The following is a 17,690-nucleotide window of genomic DNA, read 5'->3' on the forward strand; positions in this document are numbered from 1 at the left end:
GTTGTTCTCCACTGAGAGCTTTCGTTGCCTTCACATCTGAAAACATCCTTTGTCTTTCATTTCTTTCTCATGCTTTTGTTTCAGAGCTGAAATTTCCTCACTGTATTGTTCCTTAAATTCACTGAACACTTCAGCTTCTCTTCTGGCCTGATCTTCATACTTCTCCAGATCCTCCATTTGTCTTTTATAATATTCCTCCTGTGCTTTTTGTTCTTTCTCCTCCTTTTCTCTTCTGCTCTCATATTCTTTTATCTTGTTTTCATAACTTTCTTTTTCCTGTTTGTACTTTTCTTCAAGTTCTTTCTCTTCTTGTCATCTCTTTTCATCTTCTTGCTTTCGTTTCTCCTCCTCTTCTCTTCGTTCTTTCTCCCAGGCTTCTTGTTTTCTCCTCATCTCTTCTCTGCTCTTTTCCAGCTTTCTCTCCACATTTTTCCTTTCCTCTTTTTCTGACTGAATTTGTTTGTCTCATCTTTCAAGTTGCATTATAAAATCCTGCCTACATCTTTCTTCCTCCTCTTCCCGTTTCCTGTTCTCTTTCTCTCTTGACGCTCCTTTTTCATATTATCCTCCATCTCTTTGATTTTCAGCTCTGCATCCTGCTGCATTTTTTCCTTCTGTTCTTTCAGTCGTTTTTCCTCCTCCTGTCATCTCTGTTCATCTTCTTGTTTTTGTTTCTCTCTTTCTTCTCTTCGTTCTTTCTCCCACTCCTCACTTTTCCTTCTTATCTCTTCTCTGCTCTCGTCCAGTTTTTTGTCAATCCGTTCCTTTTCTTCTTTTTCTGACTTAATTTGTTTGTCCAACGTTTCAAGTTGCATTTTAAAATCCTGCCTATGTTTTTCTTCCTCCTCTTCCCGTTTCCTGTTCTCTTTTTCTCTCTTTTTCCTGTTCTTTATTCCTCTCCTCACGCTCCTTATTTATATTTTGCTCCATCTCCTTCAGTTTCTGGTCTTTTTCCTGCTGTATTTTTTCTTTCTCTTCTTCCAATCTTTTTTTGATGGCGTCCTTTTCTTCCTCATGTTTTCTTTCTAGCTCCTCTCTGTCTCTTCATTTCTTCTTCCTTCTCCTTCAGGAGTCTCTCCATTTCCTTCTTTATCGCTGCATCAGCCTCTTGCAGCATCTCATTAGTGAAGCAGTTTCCTCCATTGTCCTTCACCATGGTGTCAATCTTTGTTATCAGCTCACTGATTTGTGTGCGGTTTTGTCTATCATAGTTATTGAACACATGGTATCTTCCTCCACAGTCAGCAATCAGCTTCTTAAACGAATCATCACATCCACTTTTAATAAAATCTTCAATGGATATTTCGTGACATTCTAGTGAATCTCCTCCAGTGAAAAGAATGATGGTGAACTTTTCTGAATTCTTCCCAAATCCTTCTTTTATGAGTTTTAATGTCTCCTTCTCCTCTGGTGTGAGTCGGCCAATCTGCAACACCAACAGGAAGACATGTGGTCCTGGAGCCAGAAGACTGATGCATTTCACCATCTCCTCATGAACTTCTTCACGTGACAGAGTTGTGTCAAAGAGTCCAGGAGTGTCGACCACAACAACCAGACGACCGTCCACCTCACCCTGTGCTTTCTGACACCATCTGGTGACTGATGTTTGAAATGCCATGACTTTAAACTCTTTCCTTCCTAGAATGGTGTTTCCTGATGAGCTCTTTCCATTGCCGGTCTTTCCTATCAGCACAATCCTGAGAGGCTCCGTGTTCTGCTTCTCTTCATCACCTGTAAAAATATGATTTTCTTTAATGTTAACAGTTTATAAAGTAGATGTAAGAGTATAATGTAGAACATGATTAAAAAACCCCCATTCAATTACTTACGAGTGACCATATTTTTAGTTATCAGATCAATCTGGGCTCGGGCAAATGTTACAGCTGTGTAGCAGCATGGTTTGTTTGTACATCTCATCTGCTCCACAGTGTCCAACAACTTGTGGATCTGCTCTTTGTCCTTGATGTTAACAATAACATGCCTTTGTCCATAACGTTGACAGACCTCCTGGATATTTGGGTCTTTGTTTACAAAGTTAAGAACAGTTGGATCTGTAGGATGTGACTCGACAGTGAACAGAATCATGGTGAAGTCATTGACTCGAGAGCTGAATGTGTTCTGGATGGTCTCTAACTCTCTCTTGTCTTCATCAGTGAGGGGAGCCACAGGTAGGACCAGGATGAAGGCATGGACACCCTCAGGATCACAGAGGGAGATACACCTGAGTGATTCCTCCATCACTGCCTCCTGAGGTTTTCCATACAAGGCAGGCAGCTCCACCAGGGAAACCCAACGTCCACACACCTCTCCCTGATGTTTAACACACTCTGATGAGTTGGAGACTGAATGAAGCTCAGTCTGACCTAAAATGGCCTTGGCTGCTGACGTCTTCTCTGCTCCTCTCCTCCCACACAGAACCAGGTTCAGACTGGACTTCAGATTGAGTTTAGCCTCCTCTTTTAACATGAGATATTTTCCCCAGTTTTTACTCACTATCTCATTCATTTCTTCCATCAACTCTGAGGAATCTGAGAAGGAGTCTTTTCTGTCAAAATTAATGAAGTGCTGCCTTTGTTTGGATTCTTCAATGAGTTTATCTACTGGCTGAGGGGCCAGACTAAGTGTGATTCAGGTGACTCGTATGAAGAAGAAATTAAAACTCAAGACTTTCAAACAAGAATGTCAAACTTATGTAAAAGTTTTAAAAGTACCAGCTAAAAAAAGCTGTACTTACCACAACGTATGACACGAGGAATTGGCAGTGAGACAGACACTGGGGAAAAAAATAAAATACGCAAGTGTTAAAACATTTATTTAGTTAGTCACTAATTTTTGTAGTAAACAAATAATTTATGTCTCAGTATATGGTTGATTGAAATGATTCTGCTCGTCTCCCCAAACAGGTTTTTGAACATTTTTACTAATTTCCTTCAAAACAGATTATGTCAGCTCAAGGAGAGTAGAACCTTGACAGAACTGGAGACAAACTCACTGTCTGTTCTTCGGTCGGGCGTAAGTCGGACGGTTTTATTGAGTTCTTTTCTTTCTTCTTTAGGTTTTTCGTTCTTTATTTCATCTTTCTGTTTTTTATTTTTATTAATTCCTTGTTGCAGTTGTGTTTGTGTTCTCGTCAGTTTTTCTTTTAGTTCCTTTTCTTTCTGGTTCCAGCTTTTCTGTAACAGATTAAACTCTTTTCTGTGTGCTTCCTCTTTCTGCTGCATTTCTTCTTCATGCTGTTGCACCAGTTTTGAATTTAGAGCTTCAAGATCTGTCGTATATTTAATTGTAAAATTATTAAATTCTTCTGTTTGTTTTCTGGCCTCCTCTTCATAGTTCTTCCTCATGTCCTCCATTTTTCTCTTGTAATTGTCCTCTAATTCATTCTGTTCTTTTTCTTCCAGCTCTCGTCTGATTCGATCTTCTTCTTTTCTTTTCTTTTCATATTTTTCTCTTTCCTGCTTAAACTCTTCTTGGAGCTTTTTCTGCTTTTCTTCCTCCTCCTGACGTATTCTTTCAATTTCCCTGGACTGATTTTCCTGCCACTCTTTTTCTTTCCTCTCCCAGTCCTCTTGTTTTTCTTGTTTTGTCTTCTCTGCAGTGAGGATGAGGAAGCTTTCTTTGTTTTCTTGCAGCATGTCTTCAATCTTCTCCATCAACACTTTGTGGTCATTGGTAAACATGTTGTAGTGTCTTCCATCACAGTCCTGAAGGAGCTTGTTCACAGAGACGCTCGTTTCTTTCCACTGATGTCTGTACGTGCTGATGATCATCGAGTGTTTAAAGGAATCTTCTCCAAACAAACTCAGGATGAACTTCAGAGTTTGTCTGTTCTCCTCAGTGAAATCAGAAGGTTTGACTAACAGCAGCAGAACGTTTGGTCCAGGAGGACAGAGACTCACACAGCTCTTCATCTCCTCTCTCACGCTCTCCACAGACAGACTGAACATGTCGGGTGTTTTCACCACTGTTACTGGTTTTTCTTTCCACGCTCCACGAGCATCTTCACAGTGTTTAGCTGGAGAAATATTTCTGAACTGAAAAGAAATTTTCTTTGTGATGAAGTTTCCAAGTGTCGTCTTTTCTTCCTCACTTTTCCCAAACAGCACAATCCTGAGTCCACGAGCTGCCAAACAACAAGGAATAAGAAGAGTTTAGTGATGCGCTCATCAGCATCTTAACATGATACATCTCAATATATCAATAATCAAATAAATAATCAGTAAGTAAAACACTTTTGAGAAATTAAACTGGGGATGACTTCTTATAATAAGTTTCTTACTTGTAAACTTTAAACGTAGCAGTGGCAGATTATTAAATGCATAAATGAGAAATTTTTCCCAAAGTATTATGAAAATAGGACAAACTGTAAAACATTTACTGTAGGTGACGCTTATTATTATATAAGTAACATGTATAAAAGAGGATTCACTTTTTTCTGCTTTTGAGCACTTCTGTTGGATTGAACCACATTACTTATACATCAGTCAGATCCTGCAGTCTAAACAAGACTGATTTTTCCATCTGAACTTATTTTAATTTAACTGTATGTTTCTGTTTGCAGATCTCCCTGTCATTTCACATTCGGGGGTGTTATGGCTGCGGCCATATGAACACTGTGTGCTGTCTTGTTCTGTCTCTCTACTGTGCTTAAGACTCTTTGCAGGTCCATCCCCTAATGAAGAGTAGTGAGCAGCTGATTGGCCCGTGGAACACGTGGCCACGTTCAAAAAGCTGCTCTGACAGCTCCTGAGAGAGAGAGAGAGAGAGAAGCGAGCAAGCAAGCAGTTTGACAGCTGACGCGGTCCTGGCCCTGGTTTCCAGCCTATACTTTTGCTGTGTGTTTGTGTGAGCGTGTTCTGTGAGAGCCACTCCTAGTGTAGTAACTGTAGTAACTTAGTGCTTAGGCACCCATAGGCTGAAGCGGAAGGGGTGAGCCGCCTTTTTCTTTGGAACAGTTTTCTCCTGTTTTCCGGGTTAGGGAGCGAGGGTTAGTATCGTCATTTGTTTGTTTTGTTTCTTTTCTTAGGGTTTAGTTAGTTTTCTCTGGTGGGACTTAGTTGGTTTTGTTTATTATTTTGGCCTGGGTTCACCCTGGAGCTATGCTTCATTACCTTTAATAAAATCACCTTTTTTTTACTCACAACTGGTTTTGGATGTTTGGTTTGGGAACCAGGGCGGGTATTTGTCTCTCTCTCCTCCAACCTTTATGTGCGTCCCTACACGCCTAGACTAGGGCCGTAACAGGGGGGCACAGAAGGAAGGGCCCAGCACAGAAGGACGATGTATTAATAACAACAAATGTGACTTTAATGGAGGTGGGTTGCAAAGTGGTTTGTGTGATATTATCTTTTGGGAGACTCCTGTTTCATTTCCTGTCAAAAAACACAAAACAAAACAAACAAACAAACAAACAAACAGAACAAAAAACTTGCTGGTTGAAGAAAATTAACTTTAAGTCAAAATTTGCCAGGGGTATAAATAATTATGGGCTTGACTGTATACTCATATATACTATCCACACTTACAGTGGAGTGTTTATATAGTGGAGTCACTGTGTTAAGCATTTAACTTGCATGTTTAAATCACATGACGCATATAGGTCAAATATATCTATCATTATATTAATGAAAAATATTGTACCACTTTTTGTATAACACATGCTTATCAATACTGTATGAAAATGTAATAATTAGGATCAATAAGTAACTGTTACAGTCAGACCGAGTGGAGAGAGCGAGGTGGACCCCGAAGTAGACACAGGTGAGTTGAGAAAAACCCTCCCTCAGCATAGATAGCAGTTCACATCTGGCATGCACACCCACACCTGTCGAACTGATTAAGTGTTAACTGCCGGTTTGCAGCCTGTCTGACTCACTTTGGCCATAAAACTGACAAAGGGACCCAAATTAGTGATGGATGAAAGAGCGGTTTGCAAGAAGTTAGTGTAGGATCCTATGTGTTATAAGTGGAAGATTAAAAGAAAGAACAAAGGATGAAAGGGGACCTGATGGCAGTGGGGAGAGTGGGGGGTCACCGATCCTATACAAATATAGGATCGGCGACTATACATACATTTTTTTTCCACCTCTGCCAGTTGTGCCAGAGTTGCATATACATATATGCCTTATATTGGAAAATAAATTGTGTTTATGAAATCTGTAAATCACTGTATTGAGTTTTTATTTACATTGTACTCAGCGCTCCAACTATTTTGGAATCAGGGTTTTATTTGTATATATTTGAAGATATTGGCTGAGAAATCAGATGATGTGGGCTGATATTGAAATCAGCTGATCTGAAGGTATCATGGCTGAGCTTGACTTCATGCCCTACCCAACCTAATTCTACATTCCATGTGTTACTTTTTGAGTTAACTCCAAAGTCCAAAGAGAAGTTAAGGATCATTCCTTCTCAAATCAGTAAATTTTAATTTATCCTGCTTGACCATCTCCAATTTGCTTTAAACTTTATGATCCAAAGTTTGGAGATGAAAATGATTGATGTGTAATTTTAGCTTCATATATCAAATAGCTTTCAGATGCCTATCAATCTGACCTTCATGTCTGATTTTGTCCTGCACATTGAAATCTGAGGCAATGTTTGAACATGAATATCTCAACAACTTTTAAAGATTATTCTCAACTACTCAGAGTGGCCATCGACCAGCTCGTCCAAGACGGAAGCGTGGCAAGAGAGGTGGGCTACATGCTAGACTAAAGGCTAGAGCCACACGACCACCTCTGCCTAGCCTTTTGTTAGCCAACGTCTGCTCTCTCAAAAACAAGATGGAGGAGCTGAGAACCAGGATAACATCTCAACATGAGATCAGAGAGTGCTGTGCTCTGATTTTTACGGAAACCTGGACTACAGGAAGCACGCTAGACTAGGCAATACAGTTACAGACACACTCGGTGCATTGCAGAGACCGCACATCTGCCATCTGGTAAATCCTGCTGTGTTACTGCTGGCTGTTTACATCTGCATGATGTCATCAGCAAACATGAGACCGCTCACACAGATGCCGTGTTTGTTGTTGCCGGGGATTTTAATCACTGCAACCTCAGGACTGCTCATGAGGTTCCATCAATATGTGGGAATATCACGTCTATAGCAATGTAAGGGACGCAAACAAGGCAGTGCCTCGCCGGCACTCTGGACAGTCCGACCACATTTCTGTGTTCCTCTATCCAGCATACAGGCAGCTCCTCAAACGAGCCCCCCCAATGAAAAATGGTAAATGGCCTGTATTTGTATCGCGCTTTACTTAGTCAGTACATTCAGTCATCCACCCATTCACACACACATTCACACGCTAAAATTACTAAAGTTTGGAGCGAAGAGATCTGATTTGGTGCTTCAGGACTGCTTTGATGTTACAAACTGGGGTGTGTTTAAGACTGCTGGCGTAACAGAGGAGAGTTCTGTGGATTTAAAGGAATATGCATCAGTGGTTACCAACTACATCAGCACATGCATTGACAGTATTGTCCCCACCAAGCGCTACAAAACATATCCAAATCAGAAACCATGGTTGAACTCTGAGGTACGTTCCATGCTACATGCACGCTCCACTGCATTTGCCTCTGGTGACGCGGTGGGGGACAAAAAGTCCAGATATGACCTGCGTAGATCCATCTGGGAAGTCGAGAGGCAATACAGACTGAAGCTGGAAGGATACGACAACAGCTCAGATTTCCGAGGCATGTGGCAGGGCCTTCAACAAATCTGATTTCCAGCAGAGGAGCAGCAGGGTCACAGTCAGCTCCAACATGCTACCAGATGAGCTGAATAAGTTCTACACCTCAACACCAACCAACACAGAGAGATTCTACCAGCAGAGGCAGCACGGAGCTCTTCACTCACTGTGACTTCAACTGAGGTATGGAAGGTTCTGAGGAGGACTAACCCCTGAGAAGCAGCTGGCCCTGACAACATCCCTGGCCGTGCTTTTAGGGTCTGCTCTTCAGAGCTCGCTGAGGTGTTTACAGACATTTTCAGTTTGTCCCTCACCCAGTCAGCTGTGCCCACCAGTCCAACACCATAGTGCCCCTCCCCAAGAAAAACAACATAATCTGTTTGAATCATTAGACTAATATCTGGAAACTCCAGTATTTTGTTCCTATTGGATGGGAAAATATACTGATATATGTGTGTGTAGTACAATTTCTCACATTTGCTCAATCCACCATGAACGTTGAGGCATTTTCTTCATTTCTGTGACTAAAAGTTTCACGTTATAAAGTACTGATTTCATGGCATTGTGTCACTAGTTGTTATTAATTTATTTTTTTTTATTTCTATAGTGTTTTTAAATATGGGACTTACTGAACTTATTTATATTTTGTCCTTTTCTCCTGCCAGCAGAAAAGCTCAGAGTACAGAGAGACCCAACAAACATTTAAAAACTAATAAAATGTTTTCCTGAACTCACCAGCAGCTCGAGCAGGATCCATGTTTGCAGGCACTGACGTCTGATGTTTCAGGGTTTGATGAAAACCATCTGCTCCAGTTTCAGATAGATCACAGGTCACATGCTTTTCCTTGTTCGCTCTCACAATCTGACTGAAGCGTGTCAACAGTTCCTGAAGTTCAAGATCTTTCTGTTTTAAATAGTTGTATCTACACATGGTGACCAGGTGTTTCAATGGTGGATGCTGCTTGTAATTTTCTGTGTAAGCTAATTGTTCCTCTGTAGGTGTTGATATCAATATCAACGAGTGTTCAAATGACTGATCACCAAAGTCTTCCAGGACTGTTTGTAGCCTCAGTCTTTGCTCCTCAGTGAAGTCTTCAGGCTGTAGAACCAGCAGGAACACATGAGGACCAGGATCAGAGAGTCTCACACAGTTTTCTATCAACTCTGTCAGTTTGTCCTCAGAGATGTTTGGATGCAGCAGATCTGGAGTGTTGATCAGAATGATTTCTTTCCACCTGCACCGCCCGCTGACCCTCACACAGCAGTCTGGTTCCTCAGTGCTGAACACAGCCCCTCCCAGTATGAAGTTCCCCACGTCTCTCCTCGGAGACCAGCTGTTCCCCAGCAGGACAACCCTCAGCTCAGACACTGACGTAAAAACACAAAGACAACAGGAAGTCAACAAAAACAGACAGGATCACTCTAAGATGTTTATTGTCTTAAAATCATGTTTGCTGATTATCAGAGAGGAAATATATGATAAATATTTTGAGGAATATTCTCCAGAAAAACATTAATACCCATAAAATATACATTAATTTGCAAATGTTAAAAAAAACAAACAGTCGATCATCAACAAATACATCATGCTATTTCCATAAAACAGTTTTGATCTAGTTCGAGAAAGAAACCCTGCAATATTATTTGTGTTTTGAATGAAAAATGTGATTTGATTTAATTTAGGTTCAACAACATTTTTCAGTTTTGTCATTTCCAAATGAAACAGACACTGCCCGACCAAAACAAACTCACACCTGGATTAAACCAACAGGTAAGAGCCTTCCACTGCAAAATGTCATGCCAACTATGTGTATACAGTATAATTCATTACATGCAAACTCCATGTGCTTCACATAAAAGATGAAAACATAAAAACCCATATAAATCAACAGTGCTTTGAGGCAATTAAAAAATAATGTATAATTAAAGTTAACATTCAAACACACAATAGAAAGAAACTCAGGGAATTGGCACTAAACATCTGTGTAACTCTAAGAAAAACACTGATCAGTGAAATTAATCTGCATAAAACGTTTCAGTTTGATTGGGAGCATAAACACTGGACTCTGGAAAAGTGATGCATCCATCATGTCTAGTTATCAGGTTGTGACCTGGAGTTGCTCCAGTTGGTCAGGTCCAGGTTCTGTAGTGTTTTTTTTTTTTTAATAATAGTTGTTTTTTTTTAGCCTTTTTCAGCTTTATTTGATAGATGCAATGAAGAAAGGACAGGAAAGCAGGGACAGAGACAGAGGGGCAGACATGCGGCAAAGGGCCACGGGTTGGACCAGAACCCAGGCCGGCTGCTCTCAACGCTATACATGGTTGCCCACTCAACGCACTGAGCCAAACCAGTGCCTGAGATTCTGTCGTGTTATGTCATCCAAAACAAAGATGACAGCTGACTGACTGAATATACTGGATTGTCAAGTTTTTTTCATCAGTGGATATTTTCTGACTCATTGGGCTCAGATTGTGAAATCAGGGATCATGAAACATTATTTTCAGACATGGATTGGCCCCAGAGTCTAGACATTAACCCCACTGAGAATCTTTGGGAGGTGCCAGAGTAGATTTGAAATAGCTGTTAGACTTTCCCATCAGCAAGATGCACAACTGGGGCAGGGATAGCTCAGTAGGTAGAGGGGTCGCCCCATGATCGGAAGGCTGGGGTTTGAATCCACTGAGGCACCACTGAGCAAGGTACTGTCCCTACACACAGCTCCCTGGGTGCCTGCTTAGTTGCTGCCCACTGTTTCGCTGAGTGAATGGATCAAATACAGAGAAAAAAAAAGTAATTTCCCCACGGGGATCAATAAAGTATACATTATTATTAAACTGGACGAAAAACTGTGGATGGAAATAATACTGTGATGCTGCATAAGGTTATATAAATATAAATAATATCACAATGAATACGTATCATATCAAAGTTAGTCCAAAGAAATATTAGAGTGTGACTTTTTTGGCCAAACAGTTTATATTTGAGTCATGATTAACTTACTGTTGGGAGGAATAAGATCATAGCTGCTTGTTCGCTGCTGATGCACCTCTGTGAATATTTAAAAAAAAAAAAAAAAAAAACAGTTACACAAAAACCTTAACTGTGTCAAATTCCCACAGTGATGAAATGTCTTTGTTGACAGTGAAGGAGAAAGTGGGAAAAACCAGTTTCCAACATATAATGTTGCAGCAAATATACAGGAAGAGAGTGTGTAGGTTTTGTTTTTATATCCAAGCGTCTGTTGCACTGAAACTTTGTAATGATCTGTTAAATGTAACTAATAATATAACAGTGTGATGAGTGCTGATGATAAACTCTTTACTTTACAATATAAAGCACATTAACTGTTGTTGTGATTTAATGTTATAAAAATAAAATTGAATTGAAAATGATAAAACATGAACTGGAATATTGAAACATGGCAACAAAAAGCCTCAAAGATATCAGATCAGAGATGATCAGCAACAACATCCCAGAAATTTCAAACCTGTCCAGGTTTAAAACAAAAGCACTCACAGAAATGCTGACTGTCAGTGAAAGAACAATAAATAAATAAATAAATGAAGATTCAAACTCAAAGAACAAACTGGATAATTAAGAAGATCAAATCTCATCACACATTTAAAATGAGAAAAACGTAAAAAAAAATAAAATGAGTGATTAGAACAAGGACAAAAGAAAGTAGTTTTTATACACGAGGACATCGAGCACTTATGAAATGTTAAACATGGCGCTTCCTGCATAAACACACCTCAGTACAGCTCTCTGCTGAAGGCGGTTTGAGCTGCCCAAATTCAACATGGCGGATGAGCACGAACAAACAAACAAACAAATAAATAAATAAATAAAACACTAACGTTATCTATCTGTGTACCATCAGTGTTAGACTGGGATCTCTCTGAAATCAAACAGTGATAATAAAATCTTTCTGCGGGGAGTCTGTTCACTTCCGCCTGTTTCCGCTTCAGCAGCTGAAGTTAATCTGATTTTACCTGAAAACTGAAACTCTGTCAGCGAGTTTCTACATTTCTGTCAGTTTATTAAAAGAAACATCAGAAAACCGCGTCTTGCTCAGTTACTGTGATAAAAACCAGCTGACAGTGTGATCAGCCGATACTCACCCATCGATCCGGATCGATCTAAAATAATCCTTTTAACATGTTAGAGTCACCGGATCAGTGTTGATCCATGATATCAGCACAGCCCGCTTCATGCAGAAACTTCTTAATGATTTCCATTTAAACGTGTTTCTAATCAGATGATTTGTTCTGCTCAGAGTTGAAATTTAACGTAAAAAACAACTGAAACACTTCCGTCTGTCCCAGCTGCCACTGCGCGAGAGGCGGAGCACACCGAGGACTGATCCAGCCCAGATCTCACATCAGTATAAATACGTAATATGTACTGTTTAATTACTTGTATTCACTCTAAACAGTTATCATGTGCAGTCAGAGACCTGCAGCTGCCTGGGTTTGATCTCTCTTACTGTCTGTAAACTTAAAACTAAAATCATCCACCCATAAAACAAACGGAATTATTCTCAGACACAGTTTCATTCATGGATCACTGAAAGCTTTTATACAAATAAAAGCTTTTTCCTGCCTCAAAATGAACCCACAGTGTTGTAAAATATTTATTTCAGCCTCATCTCCAAAAGAACAAAAATGCAGTGCCGTCCCACTTAAAGAGGGACATGTGATGACATCTGTCATATTCACCCTCCCTCCAGTGCTGAACAACATATCTTTTTGTCTCCTGTGTGTGTGTGTTTGTCTACTTTTGTGTGTTTTCAGGGTTTTGGTTTCCTCCTGGTTTCCCACAGTTTTTTATTTTTATGTTGGGGAGTTACAATATGCTGCAATGAAACTCACTGTCAGATTGTTCTGCCGGTGGTAAAATAATCTGACAGTGGTTTTCTAGTTGCCTCTGTTTCTCATGTTTTGCCTCGGTTGGAATTTTTTGGTCTTTTGCTCAGTCTCAGAGATCATCAGTTAGCTTGCCATCGCTGGACTCATGGCCAGTAGCGGTTTTTGATACGGGCGACACGGGCGGTTGCCCAGGGCAGCATCGTGGTGGGGGGCGGCATCACAGGCATCGGCAAAAAAAAAAAAAAAAAAAAAATTGCTCGTACTCATGCTGCCCCGACGTCATGCCAGCGCAAACCGATTGGTGCCTATGCCATTCCCAGGCATAGGCACCGATCGGTTTTCTATCGCCCATTTGCTGGGAGTAAGGGCGCCCTCTGTTTGCGAGGTGCGCCTGCTGCTTGCGGTACAGGGAGGAGAGGGCGGGGCGGCGTGAGATTCTCTGGCTGGAGCAGCATCTAATAACCAACTCGCAAAATAAAACAAAATAAAAACAAATCAACAAACACGAAAACACCAGAGGGAGTGTTCGCCCAGGGCGCCAAACAGGCTAGGACCGCCACTGCTCATGGCTCTGTTCTGTGCAGAAATATTGATGCTTACAGACAACCTTCAGCTCTGGCAGTGTGTTATCTCTCTGCTTCTTCTTCTATGCAAACAGAAAAATCTGAAAAAAATCTGTGTTAATCATCATTTGTAAGTATCTTTTTCCATTTCAATAGTCACACAAACAAACAGTGAATTATTATCAGACAGCATTTATTCATGGATCATTGAAAGCTTTTATAAAAACAGGTTTAAACTACAGGGATGTTCCTGCTCTGTTTGTTCCTGGACATTAAAGAAAAGTCTTCATTACCATATAAGACAAAAAATATGTATTTGTCTTATTTTGGATATTTTAGTAAAAAAAAGGATTCTTTTTGACTTTAATAAAAAAAAATAACAAACAAAAGTACATACAGACCGAGATGGGCAGTAATGCGTAAACCGATAACTTTTTTCAAGTAACAATTAAAGTAAGGGATTACTATTGCATAAAAAGCAATTAGATTACTGTTACTCTCCCGTAAGCACACTGCGTTACTAAACCATGATTTTGTTTGCGAGAGTGTCTCATGATCATGACGTAAGCGCGTGCAACGTTCGTGGTAGTGACTGAAAGAATCTTTTAAAATCACTTTCCTGCTGTTTCAAAAGAATACAAAAAGAACTTAATTAACAAATACGGGCTTCAGATTGTGACACACCATGGACCCACACAGCACTCAATTATATTGTACTTTTATTTACACAGTGTGTCAAATGCCAGATGCATCCCTCTGGGCAGCTTAGACACAGAGTTTCCTCGTCGGCACCCTAATGACTCTGGACACACACACACATCATCTCTGGTCTTCCACATCACTATCAAAAAAACAAAAAAACAAACAAACAAACAAACAATAATGAAATTAATCAAGTTACTTAAATGTTTAAAATCATTTTTTATATTTACATTTTCATTATCGCTTTCTACTTTTTTCTTTCTCATCTTCTTCATTGAGTTGACAGAAGCATCAACTACTCTCACCTTCTCATCTCCATCTCATCCTCTTCCTGCTCACCTTAAACCTCACTTCTGAACTGAAGTTAGGGTTCTAACTTAAGAAACTACATAAACACTGCATAAACATACTTAGTCTCAATATTTTTCGCAATTCGTTATCGTCAGCAAATCAGACATGCTGATGTAACCTGGACATATGTCCCGCTATCTTATTAAAGTGATCTATACTCCTGGCCCCAAGTATAATATCTACAATATCTGAATCTAGGGCTTGTATCAAAAATCTTTGACCTAGGGCCTTCCAGGTCAGAATTATCACAGGGTTACTCAGATTCACGCTCACTGACATACTGGGTTTGGGAAGGAGATTGGCAGTAGCAAACTCTGTAAGAGTAAGTAAGACCTCGACCCCACACAACACACATTACCACAGATTTATGAAACAAGAGTTATCTTTATGTAAATGTCTTGTTCAACCAAAATGAATATAAACAAGGAAAAACAAATAAAATATTTCAACACCCCCAACAAAAAAAGGAAATGTGGCACCACTTGACTATTTATTGGTTGTTAACCTTCAATTTCTTATGACATCAGTTTCATTCAGTTATTAGTTTATCATGGGTCCAAGAACAAAAACAACCTGAGTCTCAGGTGAAAAAAGTAGCAAATCACAGCAATATCACGTCATCTCAGTGAGAAGACACTTCTTTATGATTTTGGGTTGGATTGACTCGCTGCAATCCTTTTAGACTCAGGACTTCTCATGTGATCAGTGTCCCATATAAGTGAATTTCTCCAAAGCCCATTATAATCATGGAGAAGCACACTTTGCGGCTGTTTCCAGTAAGAATATTTCATAGCACTTTAAATTTCAATCTTTCAGGCCTGGTTTAACGAGCTGATTGTTAAATCATGAACTCACAAAATATCACCACCGGTGGATCACACCTCTCAGATTTTCTTATCTCAGTGCACTGTAACAAAAGCAAACACAAGCATAACCAATAAAATACTAATAAAACAACACACACTAGGGCCCGTTGCAGACATGTCTAAGCATAAAACCATCTCTCTCTCTCTTAGAGAAAGAAAACAACCCAAACCTCACTGATAAAATCAACCTCGTGCTAAGCAAAACACCAAAATCAACCAGAAATTCACAGGAAAGTTTTTGCTTCCTCCTAGGACAATATTGTGTGGGAACAAGAACCTCAGGTGCTGTAGCACCTTTTGTTCCTCCTTGGATTAAGTCTCAATGACAGAAAATGTGGCGCTCCAAAATAAAACTTACACCGTTAGTTCATCATTTTCACTCTGTACCACTGCTCAGGGCTGTGTAAAAGCACAGTAAACAATTCAGTCGAGGCGTTGAGCCATAAACACACATCACGCAAAGACATTCTTTTCATAAGCAGAGAATTTTAGACCTTGTTCTTTAAATCTACATAAATGCCCTCTGGGTGACATAAAACACATTCTAAGTAATCAATGGCTTCTTGTAACAGATTCTGTGTTTGGATGTTTGTGTGCAGCATTTTGTGTATCAGCATAAGCATTTGTTAGCAAAGCATTCTTCATTGCATCAGCATATGTGTGTGTGTATCACTCTTCATTGCACAAGCATGTGCATATGTATTTTGTGTGTGGATCACTTCTCAGTGAATCAGCATTTTGATTTAGGTGTGTGTGTGTCATTTCTCACTCAATCAACGAGTGCACATGTATATCACTCTTCATTCTGAGTCAGTGTGTGTGTAGATGTGTGTGTGTTCATCACTTTCCTGTTCTGGTGTCTTGGGTAAACCACGGCCTGAATCGTGCCCTGGGGTCCTGCTCTCCTCCTTTTCAGTCTGTTTGTGACCATTGCTGCTGCTGCTCACAGTTCTGTCCATCCTGGTTCTGGCCCCAATTGGGGCAGTCCTTTCTCCAGTGTCCATGCTCAGCTCACTTTTCATTCGGGCTTGGCAGGCGTCTCGTCACAGCTCTGTCAGCTGAAGCTGTCTGGGAATTTTCCCCCGTGTAGTGAAACGGGCCTTAGGTTTCGCGCTCTCCATCTCAGTCTGTAGGAGATCGCTGTCCTGCAGCACTGTTGACATTTTCAGGTTGTTGTTGTGGGTCCAGCTGCTGCAGCGTTTGGTCAGGGTCACGTCAGAGGTGGTAGAGGGGAGAGCAGGAGTCCAGGTCAGCCTCGGCTTCCAGGGCTGGCAAAGCAGCCTGTAATCAAGCATAAAGAGAAAAACAAAAAACAAAACAAAAACAGACGAACAGGAAAATGATGTTGTGTTGGTTGTGTTATTCAGAGAGGGGAGAAACCCCGGGCCAGGCCCTGTTTCAGCCTTCTCTCCCCCCCTTTTTTTCTCACGATGTAATTAACTCATAGCTCACCAAGTTGACAGGACATGTCAACTTGGTGCTCCTAGTTGACATGCCGATATGACAGGCATCATATCGGCTAAGATGAACAGGCACATGGGTCAATACATGAGTGGGGCACAGAAAGGGATTGGCAAGAATACCAGAGGCGCAAAACACCAGCTACTGGTAGACAGAACAGTCAGCCGAGACTGCAAGACCAGACTGACCAACCTGTGCACAGCCTGGATTGATGACAAGAAGGCCTATGACTCAATGCCCCACTCAATGGGGATGTGGCGTACAACACTAGAGGCCAACTCCAAGCCCATAGCACAAGTCACCATCAAGTGCGGGATCTACCAAGGAGATGCTCTGTCCCCACTGCTGTTCTGCATAGGCCTGAACCCCCTCAGTGAGATCATTAACAAGACTGGCTACGGATACTGACTACGGAACGGAGCGGTTGTCAGCCACCTCCTGTACATGGATGACATCAAGCTGTATGCCAAGAGTGAACGAGACATCGATTCACTGATCCACACTACCAGGATATACAGCAATGACATTGGAATGTCATTCGGACTGGAGAAGTGTAGTCGGATGGTAACAAAGAGAGGGAAGGTAGTCAGAACTGAGGGGATCGAACTACCAGAAGGCAACATTGCAGACATAGAGGACAGTTACAAGTACCTGGGGATCCCGCAGGCGAATGGGAACCATGAAGAGGCCGCTAGAAAGGCTGCAACCACCAAGTACCTGCAGAGGGTCAGGCAAGTCCTGAGGAGTCAGCTGAACGGTAAGAACAAGATCCGGGCCATCAACACCTACGCCCTGCCCATGATCAGGTACCCTGCTGGGGTAATAGGCTGGCCAAAGGAGGAGATAGAAGCCACTGACATAAAGACAAGAAAGCTCCTTACCATGCATGGAGGGTTTCACCCCAAGTCCAGCACCCTGAGGCTGTACGCTAAGCGGAAGGAAGGGGGCCGGGGACTGGTGAGTGTCAGCACCACAGTCCAGGATGAGACAAGAAACATCCACGAATACATCACGAAGATGGCCCCAACTGACCGAGTGCTCAGTGAATACCTCAGGCAGCAGAAACCCAAGAAAGAGGAGGGAGACGAGGAACCATCATGGAAGGACAGGCCCCTGCATGGTATGTACCACCGGCAGATAGAGGAGGTGGCGGATATCCAGAAATCCTACCAGTGGCTGGAC

At 41.2% G+C, this 17,690-nt stretch overlaps 1 protein-coding gene and 1 pseudogene across 1 annotated transcript; both read right to left on the reverse strand.

Moving 5' to 3' along the window:
• Positions 1–609: 609 nt before the first annotated feature.
• Positions 610–12,036, reverse strand: LOC116333367 (annotated as a pseudogene).
• Positions 1,741–2,728, reverse strand: LOC120443090 (GTPase IMAP family member 8-like). Its single transcript, XM_039620888.1, has one exon. It carries the CDS (start codon positions 2,512–2,514, stop codon positions 1,822–1,824), a length of 693 nt encoding a protein of 230 aa, XP_039476822.1. The 5' UTR covers positions 2,515–2,728; the 3' UTR covers positions 1,741–1,821.
• Positions 12,037–17,690: the final 5,654 nt, after the last annotated feature.

Source organism: Oreochromis aureus, linkage group 12, assembly GCF_013358895.1.
Source record: "Oreochromis aureus strain Israel breed Guangdong linkage group 12, ZZ_aureus, whole genome shotgun sequence".
Classification (NCBI taxonomy): domain Eukaryota; kingdom Metazoa; phylum Chordata; class Actinopteri; order Cichliformes; family Cichlidae; genus Oreochromis; species Oreochromis aureus.

Coding starts and splice junctions, on each gene's coding strand:
- LOC120443090 (XM_039620888.1), bottom strand. CDS start 2,514: ATGGAAGAAATGAATGAGATAGTGAGTAAAAACTGGGGAAAATATCTC.